This window comes from Terrapene carolina, unplaced genomic scaffold, assembly GCF_002925995.2.
Source record: "Terrapene carolina triunguis isolate 2854851 unplaced genomic scaffold, T_m_triunguis-2.0 Scaffold231, whole genome shotgun sequence".
Lineage (NCBI taxonomy): Eukaryota > Metazoa > Chordata > Testudines > Emydidae > Terrapene > Terrapene triunguis.
This window is the reverse complement of record NW_020664582.1, coordinates 3,935,583-3,952,565: the sequence shown is the minus strand read 5'-3', so window position 1 is coordinate 3,952,565 and position 16,983 is coordinate 3,935,583. Positions and strand designations below refer to the sequence as shown.

Genomic DNA, 16,983 nt, shown 5'->3' with positions numbered 1-16,983 from the left:
ACTGGGCCAAATCCTGCAGTGCCTGGCATTTATTCATTCATGACTCCCATTGACTTCAGAGTGCTGTCTCCTCCCACACCTGCACCCCCTCCAAACACAACACTGTGCTTTTCAAGCTTCCTTCTGCAGCAGCATGTGGTGAATTCTTGGGGTGTCACCGGGGGGCATTGCAAGGCATGGTCAGTAGTTCCACAGATTCACCAGCCAAGCCCCTACACCCTAATGCACACGCTCAGAAAGAGGGCAAGGACAAAGCTAAGGATACTGCAGCAGCAGCTGTAGAATAGCTTCACTGGTGCGCTATGGCCTGGAAGGGTCAGGATATCATTCCCTATAGAGCTTTCCTGCACAAAGCCCATTTACTCTTGTTTCAAGGAGTAAGCTCCAGGGTGCTGCCTGAAAGCTTTAACAAACTATAACGTGATCAGAACAAAAGTTCCATGAGTCACTGCAAGACTCAGGCAGCTGATTCTAAAAGTACCATTCCAAATAAGCAAGTGACGTACCGATTCAGTGATGAATGAGCTGCCTAACGTCACACCTGACCAGAGGAAGATACCAGCACTGAGGATGACTTTCCTGTTGTACCGGTCACCAAGGTATCCGAAGAAGGGTGCAGACAGCAAAAAACAGAAGATGAAGACTGCAATCCAAAGCAAGAGCAGTGACAATGCTGGCCAGATTATTCTTATGGCTCCCCTCGCTCCCCAGAGAGGGATGCCATTTGCTACTGTTAGTCTTTAAGGTGCCACCGGATTCCTAGTTGTTTTTGTGGATACAGACTAACACAGCTACCCCTCTGATACTTGACATGAGCTACTTATTAGGCGGAATGCCCAATTTTGAGGTTGCAGAAGTGCAATTCATGAGTGGAGAGCTCTGAGCCAACCCTCCAGATCCAAACAATTCACATTTTTAAATCCCTGGCTCTTTTCTAGTTACAAGATGTTTGGATTTATTAATTCTGTTTTAGGCAGTGGCTTTTCTAGCTATTGAAGTTTACAGATGGAGATGACAGAGCCAATGGACAGTAAAATACATGATTAAAGCAATAAACTGGATGAAATGTGTTACTATTTTATATACATAGCTGAAAGACACTTCTCCCAGGTACCTCAATAGCCCATAGGAAGACACTGAAAATTCAGCCTAAGGTTGCGCCTCCAGACTCTGCAGCTACAGTTCAGACACTGTCAGCCCAGCTTACTAGTTCATGTCACCATCCAGAATGGATTGGTTATTCCCAAAGCATGCTCCAAAAGGGGGTACACCCTTAAATACTATCGAATTCAGTTAAAGAGTTCTAATTCTGGAACTGATCATTTTACAGAGTCTGAAAGATACCCAACAGTTAAAAGTAAAACAAAGGGATTACATACAATGACCACTTTATGTAGAACTTTAATTCATGCCAATTGCTTTATGAAAAAAAGAGCAATTTAATTGGTTAGCCTGCTCTATTTATACCCTGGAGTCAATGGATTTGATTAGGTTAGAATTTTACCTGTTGTATTCAGGGCAGGAAGCAAATATCTTTCCCAATGGTAACCTCAAGGAGAATTTTTATATGCAGAATTTTATTGCCCAAGTTGGAAGTTAGGTGAGAAACCAAGTTTAACCCCCCTCAATTCTTATGATTTAAGTGCCGTAAGAACTTTAGTGGTGACCACAAACAGTCAAGCACTTTCTTTACTCCTGGAAGGCTGCAGGCTTGGTCAGACTTTAGCCAGTGACTTTCAGTCTTGTATTTGTGATCAAACTGACTAAACATTTTAAAGATCAAAGCTGAAATCAACAGGACAGTGGGAAACTGGAAAAAATAAGGAGCAGGGACAAACTAGACTGCATTTTAGAGACAGGCAACATGGATGTGGAGTAGGCTAAGCTGCTCCCAGTACTGTGACATCTCTTTACCTGTCTGCAGTAAGCCTGCACTGCTATCACTGATGTTGAAGTACTTCGTTATATCTACCAGCACCCCTGCAACAAAGAGAAAAATCATAATTATGCAGCTATAGCAGAGTGTATCATTCCTCAGTAGTTGCCATTTTACTCATTTGCTAACCTGAAGACTCACTTCAAGTCAAGGGGTTGCACAGAGGTGGTGAGTTGGCCCATTAATTTTCCTGGGGGCTGTAATCTTTAAACCTTCCATAGCATCTTGTATACGTTAATAAACTAGTTATTGTGAAGTTTCCATCACTTTCTTCAGGCAATTCATAGTCATCCTACTATTGGAGATCTTGCAAGACTCAACTCAGCCAGGATTTCCATAGAATTTCTACAGAGCCATGTGTGTACATAGTGATGTATAAACGGTTTACAATTCAAGGTTTAGACCAGTGGTTCCCAAACTTGGTTCGTGGCTTGTTCAGGGTAAGCCCCTGGTGGGCTGTGAGACGCTTTGTTTACCTGAGCGTCCGTAAGTATGGCCGCTCGCAGCTCCCAGTGGCTGCAGTTCGCCGTTCCCAGCCAATGGGGGCTGTGGGAAGCGGTGGCCCGTCCCGTGCCACTTCCCACAGCCTCCATTGGCTGGGAACGGCGAACCGTGGCCACTGGGAGCTGCGAGCAGCCGTACTTACGGATGCTCAGGTAAACAAAGCGTCTCACAGCCCGCCAGGGGCCTAACCTGAACCAGCCATGAACCAAGTTTCGGAACCACTGGTTTAGACGGACCCAATGGGAAACAAAATAGAATAGATGGTAGTTTAATTTTGTGGGCTTTTAGCTGCATGCAGCTAGAGATACTGAAATGTTTAGGATAAGCAAAAGTTATTTCTAAAATTCTGTTAAGGATGACATTTTAACATGTTCAGTGTACAGAGGTGCTCTGATTTCTGTCTCTCTCCAAAGAGAGTATTAATGGTTACAATAGTCCTTATTACGAGTTGAAGGCTAAAAAAAATAAACTTTAGTGATTGGTGTAGTAGTTCTCTAAAAATAGTTTTCACCATTTGGAAAGATTGTTATCCTGACAAGAGCTTGATGTTTTGTACCCACTTTGTTGGGGTAAACTGAGGCATATGTAGGAGAGCAATTTTGAGACAAAGGATTTTTGTAATCCCTATGACACTGACAAACACCACAAGCTTGCAGTGATAAAGAATTATTTGATGTTTCTGTATCTGGTTTATATAAAGGTGTGAAGAGCTGGTTGCTGATCTTCCTCACTTCCTCTTAACTAATTAAGACTAGTGGCAAAATTTGAACATTTCCAGCTTATTAAAAGATATTGAAAGAAATGTTAGTTTCTTTCAAAACTGTTTGACTTTACATCAGCAACAAAATAGGGAAAAATACTAGGATTCGACATCATATGGATGCATTAATGCAGTTGTGATAAAACATGGCATTTACATAATATCATGACCATCATCATTTTTAGGCTGCATTTGTAGCTAGGACACACTTATCTTTTAATCACGCATCAGCCCTTTCCTGAGACAAAATTTAAAATAGATAGTAGAGGCTTAAACAATAAAGAAACAGGGATGTATTTGTATTCCTTTAGTCTGATAATAGTGGATATTTTAGCAATTTCTCACTTCTTGTATTACTTGGTTTAGTTTATTTTTATGTTTTTGAAAAAGGAATTTAAAGAATTTTAATGAGGAGACATGGTGCCACTCTCTAATCTCCAATAGCGTGGTAGACAAGCAACAGTTGAATATGGCCTACTTTGATGACTGATTAAAGTGACTTTGAAATGAGACTAGCAGCAACACTGAGATTCCATATTTGATTCTTAATTTCTTCCGATTATACTGTATTCTTCACGTGCAAGCAACAGATTATTTTTTGTAGTCCACTACTCTTGCAATCTCCCTCAGTGACTGGAGAGTCTATTTTCCTTCACCAGTCAGTTTCTGCAATCATCCGTACATGTCATGCCTACAATCCCTGTGCCTTCATTACAGAAAACACAGGTGTAATTGAAGGCAGAACTTTGCCTCCAGGCCCTTTGCTTTTAGTGATTGTGTAGACCTTCAGACTTTGATTTTCATATCCCAGGATAAATTTGCAGGGCTTAGAATGAGAAAAAACAAAACAAACAAACATTGATGTACAACACATGGAACTCCAGTGACATTTTTAGTCACTTTTCAGAGCAGAACCCCACTTAAATCCTGAAGTTATTTCAATGATTGAGACAGACTTTTAATGGTCAAGATTTTACCACACTAGAAATCAATCAAACTAGACCCTTTTATCCATGCCTCTAGGGTAGAACTGGTAGAACTTGGTAGCTATTTATCAATGCACAGCACCACTGATCAACAGGAAATGCAGAAAGTGAAGTATCAAAGTAAAACTGCAACTGGAATTGCAAGTAGATTCTCCACACATGCAAACTGAGCATTCCAACCCAAGCTAAAAAAATTTCAGTTTGAATGCTACCTAAAATTATCCACCTAAATAATTCTCTAGCTTTCACATACCAAGCCACACAAGTCAATAGGAGCCAAAGATGATCAGCACCTCTGAAATTCAGGCCAGTTATTTAGGTGTATAACTTTTAGTGGGAACCAAGTTGGAAAGTATTGACCTTAACCCCCAGCAATGGGATTACAAACAAGAGGGACAAAGTTCAATTATCAACACTTGAAGAAACATTTGACAGAATCTATTCTATCCTTTCCCCTCATATAATTAGATGCACACAGACAAAAGGTCTCTCATGGCTGAGGGTCAGAGCAAAGCAGATTGCATCTTGAAAAGAACTGTTAAGAACAGAAAACCACAACTTCTCCATAGCCTTCAGTACCCTTGCAAGTTGATGCACACACCTCCCCTACTTTCCTGTTCAAACTTATTAAAAGCCAGACACTTTGGGTATGTCTACGCAGACTCGGGCTAGCAGGACTCACAATAGTAGTCTAAAAATAACTGTGTCGACAGCATGGGAAGTTGCTGTCTTATTCCCCCCGGGCCCGGCCCTAGGCTTCAGAGCCTGAGCTCCAGCCTGAGCTGCAACTTCCCATGCTGTCGACAGAGCTATTTTTAGAGCATCAGTGCAAACCCCGGTAGCCAAAGTCGGCCAAAGCACTCTGTGAGGCTCGCTGCCATGAGCTGTGTAGACATACCTTTTACTTAAGGGTTCTGACAGCCAAAGAGATAGGAGAGTTAAAAAGGAAGGTGGCTGATGCAAGAATTCTACAATACAGCTTGACTTCAAGCTGATGTACAGGATGTTGCTATACGGCATAGGTAGCTGTTTTAACTGGCAAACAAAAGGGGATCTAGAACTCTGAGAACTGAAACATATTTCAGTTAACTCCTAGCTTAGGGTTAGGGTACAGGACTGATCTGTTGAATGCTTGGGTTCTAGCCCCATCTCTGCTATCGAGTTCCTGTGTTATCTCGGTTGTGTTAAACTGTGCCTCAGTTTCCTTATTGGTTAAGCTGGGGTGCCATCACTGACTTCATAGGGGTGCTGTGAAACTTTAACAAATATGTGTAAAGCACTTTCATATCATAGACTGGAAGGAGCTAAAGTAGTACAGGTCTAGTAATGTGTTGAACGACAATGACGATGGCCAGGACTTCGCATACCTAGCCTCTGTCAAATTCATTTTATTAACATCCAACATTTTCCCTGTGTGTATTCTTTCTCCTTATCCCCCCTTCCAGTTATTCTGTCCATCCCCCATTCGGCTCCTAGCTGAGGGTCAGTTATTTGATGCCTAAGCAAAAGAAAATAGTAGGAGAATCAAAAATTCCCATGAAAGGCTTGTGGCAATAACTGCCTTGCTACTTCATTCAGCTCATATTCCTATTTGTTTCCTATTCCTGGCTGAAAAGGAGCCATGTTCATTTCCCCAATTATTCAGGGGAAAACAAGTTTGAACCCACAAACAATGTACAGTCCCAGTCCCTCATCGTTGCTAAAACTGCTTCCTGTGTGAATTAAGTCTATGGCACATATAGTTTCATCTTAGTGCACAAAATAACTCCCTTTCCTGTTAAGGGCAGTCAGGCATTTATTTAAGTCCAGACTGATGACCAAACCCGCAAAGACCTTGACAAACAAGAGACTCAGGATTGCCAAGTTAAATTTGCTATTTTGTGAATAAAAAGTGGGTCTGCTAGATAGAGAAACTGACGAAATTCCAGTCTTTGTGCCCAATCGGAAACTGAAAAACACTGGCAGGGAGCCTGGGAAACCCATCACAAGTTTCCATTCTTACCTCCAAGTTGAGGGCAAGCTAGAGGTTTGCAGGCGAGGGAGGGAGCGGAGTAGAAATAGGGTTTTGACACCTAAACCAGAAGAAATCCCACAGATCACAATTCATCTGAAGAACCATGGCTTCCTCACGATTCTCCAGATATCCAAATTGCAACAAAGCTCCACTAGAAGCACTGCTTTTATCATGGTTCCCACTCATGCCTTGGCAAAAACCATCCTCCTAAGTCAGAATGATCTTATTCAGAGAACTATTTGTGATTTTTGAAGGGCAATGAAATGGAGAATGGGTCTCCTCTAGCCTCAACTCCTCCCGAAGTTATGTGAAACTCCTAACTGCAGAGATCACATAGTTTCCACTGGGCCAGAAGATAAAACCAGCCTTTCCCTGTCAAAATTTTGGCCAAAAGAGTAGGTTTTTTGCTCCTTTAATCCCCTCCATAAGAGAAGAGAGTCAGGGATGATCTCATCATTAGTCCTTTTTCATACAAGGCTCACTAGTTTCAATGGGAGCACTGTCTAAAGCAAGCAAAGAGGGCAGTAATCCCCCACTCACTTCCCCAGGCAGAGAGGAGAAAAGCCTACTGAAGGTAGATGTTGTGAGCTGCCTGTCTACAGCCCCAGAAAAGCATCTTTGTCAAAGCTCTGCAAAGTCATTACTTAGAACCAGATCAGTTGCCCTTTATACCCAGGTTCCATTTATATATGATTTAAGGGTTAATAAATGATTAATGCATGTTATATGCATGTTATAGACATGAATAGTTGGAGGTTGCTTAAAAGTTTATGGACCTTTAACAATTATTAAAATCTATAAATGGCACCTTGACAGGAAGTGTGACCAACGGACCAAAACAAACAAGTGAAAAGTGTTAAACAGTCTGAGCTTCTGAATAATTTAGTTTTTTTACACAGATAAACAGCTTTAAGCCAGATGTTTCCCCATTAACTGTGGAGTGAACAGAGTTGCTGAGAACTATAGTTTGTTCTTTCTAAGAGAGAGGAGGAAGAGTCTTACCTGGTACAATAAACCAATCCATGTAGTTGAGTAAGTTAATATAGCACAGCACACCAACTGCTAGGTAAGATCTCTTTGCTGAAATGTTTCCTGGTGTCTGTAAGAACTGAGCAGTATTTGTAGTTGGTGCAATAGCTCCATAATTCTGTGAGCCAGGGGGCTGCTGGGACTGCAGGTCTATGAACTCATTCATTCCACTGGACCCCTCTGGCACAGAGTTCTGCATGATCCACCGTGCATAAAGGCACCACAAGTTTCAAACTCTTTTCTAAGTGCATTAAGTGAGGTCTCAATTTTGCAATCAAGTTATGAGGAACTTCACCCGGTGTAGTCATTTCCTGAAATGATGATCCTCCCACAAGTCTAGCCACTTGCACTGAAAATTAAGGTTCCCATGATATAGCTTCTGCAGGAAAAGGAGATCCAGCCCTGTGGGTTTTGCTGAGAAATTTAAGTTGTAAAATATATTCTACCTTGCACTCAAGGTAAGATTGGACAAGGTAAATACAAGATAATCCACTGTGCATGAAGAAAAAGTACTACAGAATTTTGTGAAGGCCTCAAAGAGTGAACGGAGAAGATCTTAATAACAACTTTTTCCAGATGCCAGGACTCAGGGAGACTCTTTAGAACCAAAGATGGCCTCTTTGGCAGAGGGGAAAAAGAAGGAGAGACAAGATGATCCACTGACTAGGGTACTAGCCTAGGACTTGGGAAACCTGGCTACAAGTCGTTGCTCTACTACGGACTTCCTGTGTGATCTTAGTCTCTGCCTCAGTTCCCATCTGTAACAAGGGGATAATAGCACTGCCTTGCTCCCAGGGGTGTTGCAAGGATAAATACATTAAAATATCTTGATGCTCTGATACTGTGGTGATGCGGGTCACATACCTCAGATATTGTTGCCAGACTCCACATAACTCACGATTAAGGGAAAGTGAATAATTATTTGATCTACCAATGGAATCTCAGCATGTTTTACTATAGGGATTTTTGCTGACAGAAACTGAACGGTTTAGCATATTTGGGGGGGGGGGGAGAGAATAAGGAAGGAACTTCCTTCTCTCCCTGCATATTGTCAAAATCATGGACAAATTTCATTTCAAGATTGAGTACTGAAAAGGTTCTGAGAGGATTAGGCAGGCATTAACATCACCATCGGTTTCCTCCTCTAATCATGCTGTGGACTGTGGTCTTTCCAATCTTATTTTTAGGCTTAGTTTTGAGCCTCACAAATACAACACTAAAGAGAGATTTGAAAATCACAGTGCAGCAGCATCTGCGATATTGTGATTTCCTGTGAAGCTTCTGGTCATAGATACTTGAGTATTGCAGGACACAAGAGTCAGTGACCAGCTTACTAAACGAAATCCAAGTTGTGAATTGTTTGTGAGGTAGTTAAGTGAAGTTCTAGGATAAATGGGGGAGGGGGGGAGTTCAAGGACACTTATTTTCCTTGTACAGGAGACACAAAGACCTTATCATACAGAGGCCAACTATACTTGATGTTACAGTGGTACTGGAATTACTGTTTGAGTATTCTAATGGAAAGTCAATTGCTAGACCATATTCATGGTGAAGTGCTTGCAACGACTCTGAAGTGCTTGTTTTAGAAGTTAGAGTTTGCCTTCTGAAGTTATTTTAGAAATCTCTAGAAACTACTGCAGAAAAAAAACATTCTGTGAACACAGAGTGGTCAAATCTAAGTTTTAGAGAAAAAATGGTAACTCGTCACACATGTCTTGTGAGTCACTCTTGCACATTACCAACTTCAGTCTTTAAACTCCCTTAATAGACTGCAGCATGAGTAATGTGTGAATTAACAGTGTAGTGCCTGGTCCTATGTGCAACAGCTAGGCAGACACTTAAATTGTATTCCAGGAGGAATGGCTAATGACATCATTGGTGTGTTGCGCATAGAGACAGAGCAGTAGGGTCACATTTTTAAGCGTGCAGCATCTCACACTTGGGGCCAGATTTCTTTTGACAATCAGCACCTAGCATGCTGAATTCCTTTGACAATCTGGCTGCAATTGCAAGTGGAGAAAAACTGCAATATTATGGTCTTGCTTTCTTGAAGATCTGGCTCTCTGTGAACCACAGGGTTTGATTCTGCCCCTAGTGAAATTTAAGCAAGATTTTAGTTTTGCAAAAACTAAAGGAAGAACATTTTAATTACATACCAAACAGCTTTTCAATAGGTATACTCTAAAAACTCATTTGTTCATAGTTCTTACAAAACTAAATTCATGACATTTCTCCAGTACTGTCTCTCTGTACCAACTGCATATGACAAGTAGATCAGCTTAATTTTGCCACAAGTATTCTGCTTCCCATGTCACCCAACTGGGTTTGGAGGATATTTAGTCCAGTAACTAAAGGATTAACTATATCTTAGTGCATACAAGTAAGTGGTCACATTCCTTTTGGCTACAAATACCTGGGGGGGGAAAAGGGTGAGAGAACCTTGTTGCAATTAAAGTAAGCTACCATTGTTGGTAATTAGGCTAGAGATAGATATGCAAGCTCAGTTTAAGAATTGCTAAGTATTCCTAAACTAGACAGACTGCTGTTTTGATTTCAGTAATTAATCTTCCAACAGAGAGTTAAGTTCTAAGGAAATTGAAGGGGGTGCTCTGATTTCAATACTGAATACATGTGAATGAACACACAATATACTTTTTGTTTGTTTGTTTGTTTTCGTAGGAAATAGCTATTTGGCATAATCAGTGTAGTTTAAGTCAACAGGAGAGTGGGCCACCAGATGTCACTGAAGTACGAAAAAGCAGCATGTATTTGTTACACTATAGAATGTGGTCCAAGGTTCCTGTTGTATTTCATATCACCTTCACGCTTCAGTCAGACAATGGGCTGCTGTGGGCCAGCGTCACTATTAATAAGTCATACACTTTTTAAAGAGTGTAACACTCAGAAACCATGACTGTTAATCTGCCCTTTATTCAACTAAACCCAGACACTGAACATTACAGCCACTGAAACAGTGTCTCTGGGAGTGTTAGAAGTTTGGATGCAGCCACATGGTTATGTTTTCAATAGCTAAGTTTCAACTTTAAAGCAATGCTTTAGTAATTTAGGCTTCACTAGGTTTTGTTTTTTAAGGCAGCTTATGTTTTGGGCCTAATATTACACGCGTTGAAGTTAGTTTAAGGTTTTTCAAAAGTGTTTGTAAAAATATTGTCCTGGGGTGTTGGAAAGTCAAAAAGCACCATTGTTCTAGTGCTTAACTAGAAAGTGAGGCTGATTGTAAACAAGAAGTGAAACAGACCAGTTGAGTTTCACTATTTAAGCTAAGCAAAGCAAAGAACATATGCAGTTAACCAAAATTTAAAAATGAAAATGCCTTCATAGTTTTAGCTATCCATTGTTTTTATTTTAAGCATCCCTTCAAAACAAGGGCAAGATGGATCTATTGCTCTATTCATTGTATAGAGTCACTGCCCCACCCTATCCAATTTGTTACCCAATCGAGTCGTCTGTGCTTCAGGAGCAGGCACTGAAGGGAAGGCTACTCAGGACCCACCTCCACTTCTGATAGTCTAAATCCCCTCTTGCTTGGGACTCCCTCCCACACTCACACAACTTCAGGTTCTGTTGGCTCCAGGGCATGTCCTGCATTGCCACAGGATTCTGAACATCAGCTACTGCACGTGTTGCCAAGTACCTAGTGTAAGAGATATATAGAGCAGATATGTCTTGAAGGACCAATAACTACTAATTCCTTCTGGCCCTCAAGAAATTAGAAAAGCTGTCCATCTCTACTCACCCCAAAATAAGAGCCAGAGCCACCTAGAAGTAAATAAAAAAATGGTTCACACCATGTGAGACACAATCTAGGAACTCACAAATCAGCCAAAGTCATACGTTCCTCTCCCCAATAATAGAAACTAAAAGGGGTAAATGAGAGTACTGTTAATCACCTATTCAAGAATCGCTCATAATCGACATATTGATAAAACCTCTTTCTCCCTCCCAACCTAATTAGAAAAAACTCCATGTTACCAAGCAAGGGTAAAATCCTGCTCTCCCATGCAAAGCAGCCCAGAGCACATTGGGCCTGTAATCTAGGGGTCATCTTTGACACTGCCCTCTCATTAGGCTCACACTTCCAGGCCATATCTAATTCTTATTACTTATTTCTGTTAAAATTCTATGGATCTGGCCTTTCCTCTCTGCACTCCACCAAAATCTCTCAGCCAGGCCCTCATCTTGCATCTCAACTCTGCTATCTTCCACTGAAATTGCTGCTATTAAGATTTCACACACCCTCAGATCCCTCCATCCACTCCTCTTTTCCAATGTCAGCCCTAAGTCTGTCTTTACTTTTATGGCCCTTCAAGGTTTAGCCTCACCCTATCAGTTTTTCTGGACATGACAGCCCTCATCACTGCTCTACAAAAGATGCCAGCCTATACTGCCCATTAGTATTTCTCCCATCAAGACTTTAATGTTCTCACATGCTCCCATTATGCTTGGGGAAAACTCTATTTAAAAAAAAAAAAATCCCAAAATTAAACTATCACTTCATGACTGACCTCTGCTATGATGCCTACACAATGCTGCCATCTGATAATGGCTACGCAATACAACTGCTTGTTATACAACAGATTAACTTTTACCTAGTCATGCCCTCTCCTTATTTGTCTCTTTCATTTACACATCTCACTTAAACACAAATACAGAGTGAAAGTTCTGGAACAGATTCTCTACTATGTTTGTGCATTGCCTGACCCAACAGGACTCCTAGGTACTAATACAATGCAAATACATAGTTCCTTGCCCAATATCACACCTGCCCCCCATGTTTTACTCTCCATTTGGGAGTTAAAACTTAAATAGCTGTGTCATGCAAAAGAGTCATGAGCCATTAAATCCTTCTATGGCAGCAGAGAGTTAGAACCTGTTTATTGTAGGCCAGGGGTTGGCAACCTTTCAGAAGTGATGTGCAGAATCTTCATTTATTCATTCTAATTTAAGGTTTCGCGTTGCCAGTAATACATTTTAAAGTTTTTAGAAGATCTCTTTCTATAAGTCTATAATATATAACTAAACTATTGTATGTAAAGTAAATAAGGTTTTTAAAATGTTTAAGAAACTTCATTTAAAATTAAATTAAAATGCAGAGCCCCCTGGACCGGTGGCCAGGACCTGGGCACTGTGAGTACCACTGAAAATCAGCTCGCATGCCGCCTTCGGCATGCATGCTATAGGTTGCCTACCCCTGTTCTAGGCTGTAGGCATTAATCCATACCTGCAATTAGATATTTTCTTAAACTATTTTGAACCTGGCAGACACAATTGAGAATCTCCAGAAGAATATACGCAATATATGGTAATAGCTAGAATGGGTCTCCTGCAACTCAGCTGGCCAAGCCATAGAAGCTTTATGCACTTAGGAAGTCGTTTGTTTTACCTGGAGTGATTAACTCACTGACCGAGTTCAGCTTGGATACTACTCACTGAAAAACTGTCCTACCCACCCTGGCATCCACAGAACACTGGTTTAACAGGAGGCAGCTGACGAAGAGTTGGTAAGCCCACCAAAGTAATGCTGAGTTAGCCAGCTAAGATTTGTGGAAGACTCACACTATTGCAACTAGCAGCGTATTTCTGTCAGCTTCATTAAATCCAGTTAAAAGGCTGCTCTCAGACATGACATGCCTGGAGACATAGAGAGAAGAGTTTACAGACAACTGATGTAAAGACACCGGTTTTGCTTGAAATGATTTTCCACCATTTACTATCAATGCTTTTTAATATATTTTTGTCTACATTTACCTTCTTAGGGCCAAAGACTCTGCCATATTAGTTTAAAGTTTGCTGTTTCGGTGAGCAGCCTTGAAGGTAAGCCAGTTTGCCAGGATAGTCTCAGAAAGGTAACCCAAAAGAGCCAGTTTGTTTACAAACCACAAACAAACCTGAGAGTTTTTGCTGTATTTGCCTAGATGCAAATCACCTCCACTGCACAGATCCCAAGACAGAGATTAATTGACTCACTCAGGATCAAGCAGCAAAATCTGTAGCAGAACTGGCACTGAAGGGCTAGGAATAGATCCATCTCTTCTGTTTGCAAGAGGAAAGAAGACATATGCTCCCGATAACCTCTTTCCCACAGCTACAGCAAGAAAAGTTAGAGCTGTGCATGTGAATCCAAAAGCAGCCAAGAATCACGTTTGCAGTACTGAGGTGTTTAATTTTACTACACATTTGATAATGATAGGATAGAAGCTTAGTTTTTGTAAAGAGACTATGTGATTTTTAAATCTGAATGTTAGTATTCTGCTGCAATTATCTGCAATGTGGGTGGCAGCGTGACCAAATTCAAGAGTTCACTGTATGGAAAGAACGGAAGATGAGATGTGATGCAACTCGGGGGAAAAGGCAGCCTCGTACATGAGGTGAGTGGGGGGGAACTAACCTGAAAGGTTCAATAGGAAGGTGATATATGGAAAGCAGTAGCAACTACAAGTGAGCCGAAGAGGCAGTGTTTGAATCTGATCCAATTTAGATGAGGGTTTGGGTTCCACAGGCAAGATTTTTGAGATGTCACCTTGATCTGTATTTGAACCACATTTAGAAAACAGAGCCCTTCCAATTTTGGATCCAACCCAGCACCAAGAACACTGGAGCTGTTGGATCCAGACATTAGAATCTGATGCATGTCTGAAGAGACGGAAATTTGATTTGCTATTTGAACCAACATCTAGCAATGCCAGATGTGGCAATTAAGAGGGACAGACAGTTACAGAAGTCTGCAATGTGAAATAGTATGAAAGTGACAGTAATTTGGGACTTCAGAAGCTGAAAACTGAGAACCAACATGACATGATCAGACTACCAGCAAGTTCCCTGCAGACCATGGGAGATAGTTTGGAAACCACTGTTTCAGTTCATTCAAGTCCTGGTTGATTTGGCTTTGCTTTCCTGGGCTATCATGGCATGAAATGAAGATGTGTGAGGGTCTGAATTGCGCAAGCTAGCAGACTTATTTAAAGTTAGTCTTCTGAGTACAGTATACTTCACAAGTAACATCTTTTTATAAAAATGTTCTGATAAGACAAGAAGTCAGACTGGTCTTTAGTACTGACATATATGGGGAAAATATCCTCTTCAAACCAATCTTCACATTTTGTGAGCACGATTACTAATTTTTGTTTGTTTTCACCATAGTCGATTGTGGGACAATTTCTCCTCCATTATATTAATCAATCCCGCTGACTTCACTGGCATTACATAAGTGCCAGACAAATGAGATTTGGTTTTGTATTTCCGGTAGATAATTTTTTTGTAAACTTTCTAGTGTGCATTAGTTATTTGTACATACCAATAAGATGGGCCTTAGCTAGCGGTAGAGCCAAGCTTCAACAGAGTTAAGGGGATGTTTAGACAGGAGGGTTTATTTCAGACCCATCGACTATTGCCAACGGAAAGAGAACTAAAATGTTACTTTACCAAAACTTTATACAGTACGGCAGCCTTATCTGAATAAGCCCCACACGATGCTTCTTAACTATTCCCGTACAACTCTGACTTCAGTGGAGTTACATGTGTTTAGCACTCAAATTTGCTCTGAATTCCCTCCCACCCACATTTAACACAGGCAAGCTCCCAACACAGTCCCACTACCCTTTTTCCCCGGCAAGAAAAATCTTGACTGATTTGCTGTGAGAGCATTTGCCATAACTTCAACTGAAGGAGGAAGTTCCATCTAGCTGGAATTCTGCTTTCTGTTCTATCTGGGATTCATTCAAGCATAGAATAAGAGCAGATGATAATTTATGTAAGCCAATAAAAGTTGGCCAATATCTACAATGCCTAAGGATATTATTTTGATAACCAATTTAGCTAGTCTTCATGGGTCTCCCCATTTTGGAAGACAGCACTGGTAACATTTTTCAGCCTAGGACCACCATTTATCTGGTATTCACATAGCTAGCTGAAATAAAAACAAATCCATTTCTGAAAACTGTAAGGATGTCCTCCCGTCACAAATCAAAGTTTCAAAATATAGTTGTGAAACTCACATGGAAACCACAGCATTGAATGTCTTAACAATACTGCTTAATTTTTGTTTGGACCATTTTTGTACCTGGAGAGAGACTGGAAGGACCATTTAGAGATCACTGCAGTCTTGGTCACTTATCCATTGTGTTCTCTCTTAATTAAGATGCAACAACAGATAAGGAGTGAACGGATAAGGCTGAAGCCCCAGATCCCCGCCGGTGCCCCTCGCAGGGCTGAAGCCGGGACTCTCAGGAGGCGCAGGGCTGAAGCCCTAATCCCTGGCGCCCCCCATGGGGCTGAAATCCCGATCCCAGGCACCCCCTGGGTTGTTTCTGTATTCAAAAGAGTATTAATAAAGTTTATATTCTTAGTTAAATACTTTTTTCTTATGATAGTGATATTGTGCAATATAGGGAAACTGTTAAACGCTTACTGTTTCCAGTCCATTTTTACATTATTTTAAAAAATATGTATCAGCTTACAAAACAGGTGTGGTACGGGGCGGGACTTGGACCCCTTCTGGGCACCACCAAAAACGATACAAACCTGCCGCCAGCTGGTGCCATGGAGCAGGCAGCTGCAGAATTCCCTCCTCTCCTGCTGGTGCCCTGGGTTGAAGCTGCTCCTCAGCTCCGGATTCCCAGCCCCCCTTGCTCCCACAGAGGCAGCTAGTAAGAGCCGCCGGGGTGGGCAGACCCCTCTGGGAACAGGGACCACAGGGGAGCCCTCCCAGCACACAGCCCCTAGTACTCCTCTCTTACACCCTCCCTGGACCCTGAGCTACCCCTTGTCTGCACACAGCCCCTAACCACCCCCTCCTGGCACCCACAGTCACCCCGTGTCCACACAGCCCCAGCTACCCCCTCTCTGCACCTTGAGTTACCCCGTGTGTGCACGCAGCCCCTAGCTACCCACTCCCTGCACCGAGCTACCCCCCTGCCTGCACACTACCCCCCTCCCTGCACTCTGAGCTATCCCTCTGCCTGCACATAGCCCCTAGCTGCGCTCGAAGCTATTTTCAAACTTTTTGAGCTAAGCCCCCCACCTTTGAGTTATAATTTTTGGTTGCACCCCCTCCCCCAACCCAGACAGGTGGGTGGCCTGCTGAGGTGAGTCAGGGGGTGGAGGTGGCACTCCCTCCCTGGAGCACTGGCCCGTGCTCCCCCCAAATAGAAGTCAAACTACGCCTATGCCCAAGCCCCCTGCTCTTAGGCCTCCACCAGGCCCTGGACTTTTCATAGCACGTCGAGGGGGGCCTCACAGAGAAAAAGTTGAGAACCCCTGCTCTAGAATGTTATGACACTGCAAGGGTAGAGGACAGAGCCTTCTGTATAGAACTATGTAGGTAAGCAACTGAAAACAATATTTGTTCTAACCTAATTGTGGCAAGTATTTAAACCAACATTAATTATAACTGAAGTAAATGCAAGTATAAGGTAAGACCAATATCATGTAGTGTTCCCAAAATGTTTTAATCCCTAAAAAGGTTTTAATTTTCCAGGTGCAGACCATTAAGTGGCAGAACTACAAGCAAGAAAAACAATGAAATGTTTGACAACATCCCTGAAGAGCTAGCCAACATGGAAGTGGATTCATATACATGTCATCTATAGTTTCACCACAGAAAGTTCTTCTGGCAGTTCTTCACCAGGCCTTCTTGTAACATTAGATGTAACCAACCACACCTATATTGGGTATGATTCACCATTGCATATATCTGCCTTTGGAGAGTCTTTTACATTCATAAAGCCTTTTTCAT

General features: G+C 41.8%; 1 protein-coding gene across 1 annotated transcript in view; it reads right to left on the bottom strand.

Annotated features, from left to right (window-relative positions):
- The window catches only part of SPNS3 (sphingolipid transporter 3 (putative)), a 43,039-nt gene extending 35,611 nt beyond the window's left edge, over positions 1 to 7,428 (bottom strand). Inside the window, exons 1-3 of the mRNA XM_024207695.2 lie at positions 7,203 to 7,428; positions 1,915 to 1,980; positions 507 to 643 (exon numbers count right to left, since the gene is read on the bottom strand). Coding sequence (XP_024063463.2) covers positions 507 to 643; positions 1,915 to 1,980; positions 7,203 to 7,428 — 429 coding nt within the window. The remainder of the gene's footprint in view (positions 1 to 506; positions 644 to 1,914; positions 1,981 to 7,202) is intronic.
- Between the last annotated feature and the right edge of the window lie 9,555 nt (positions 7,429 to 16,983).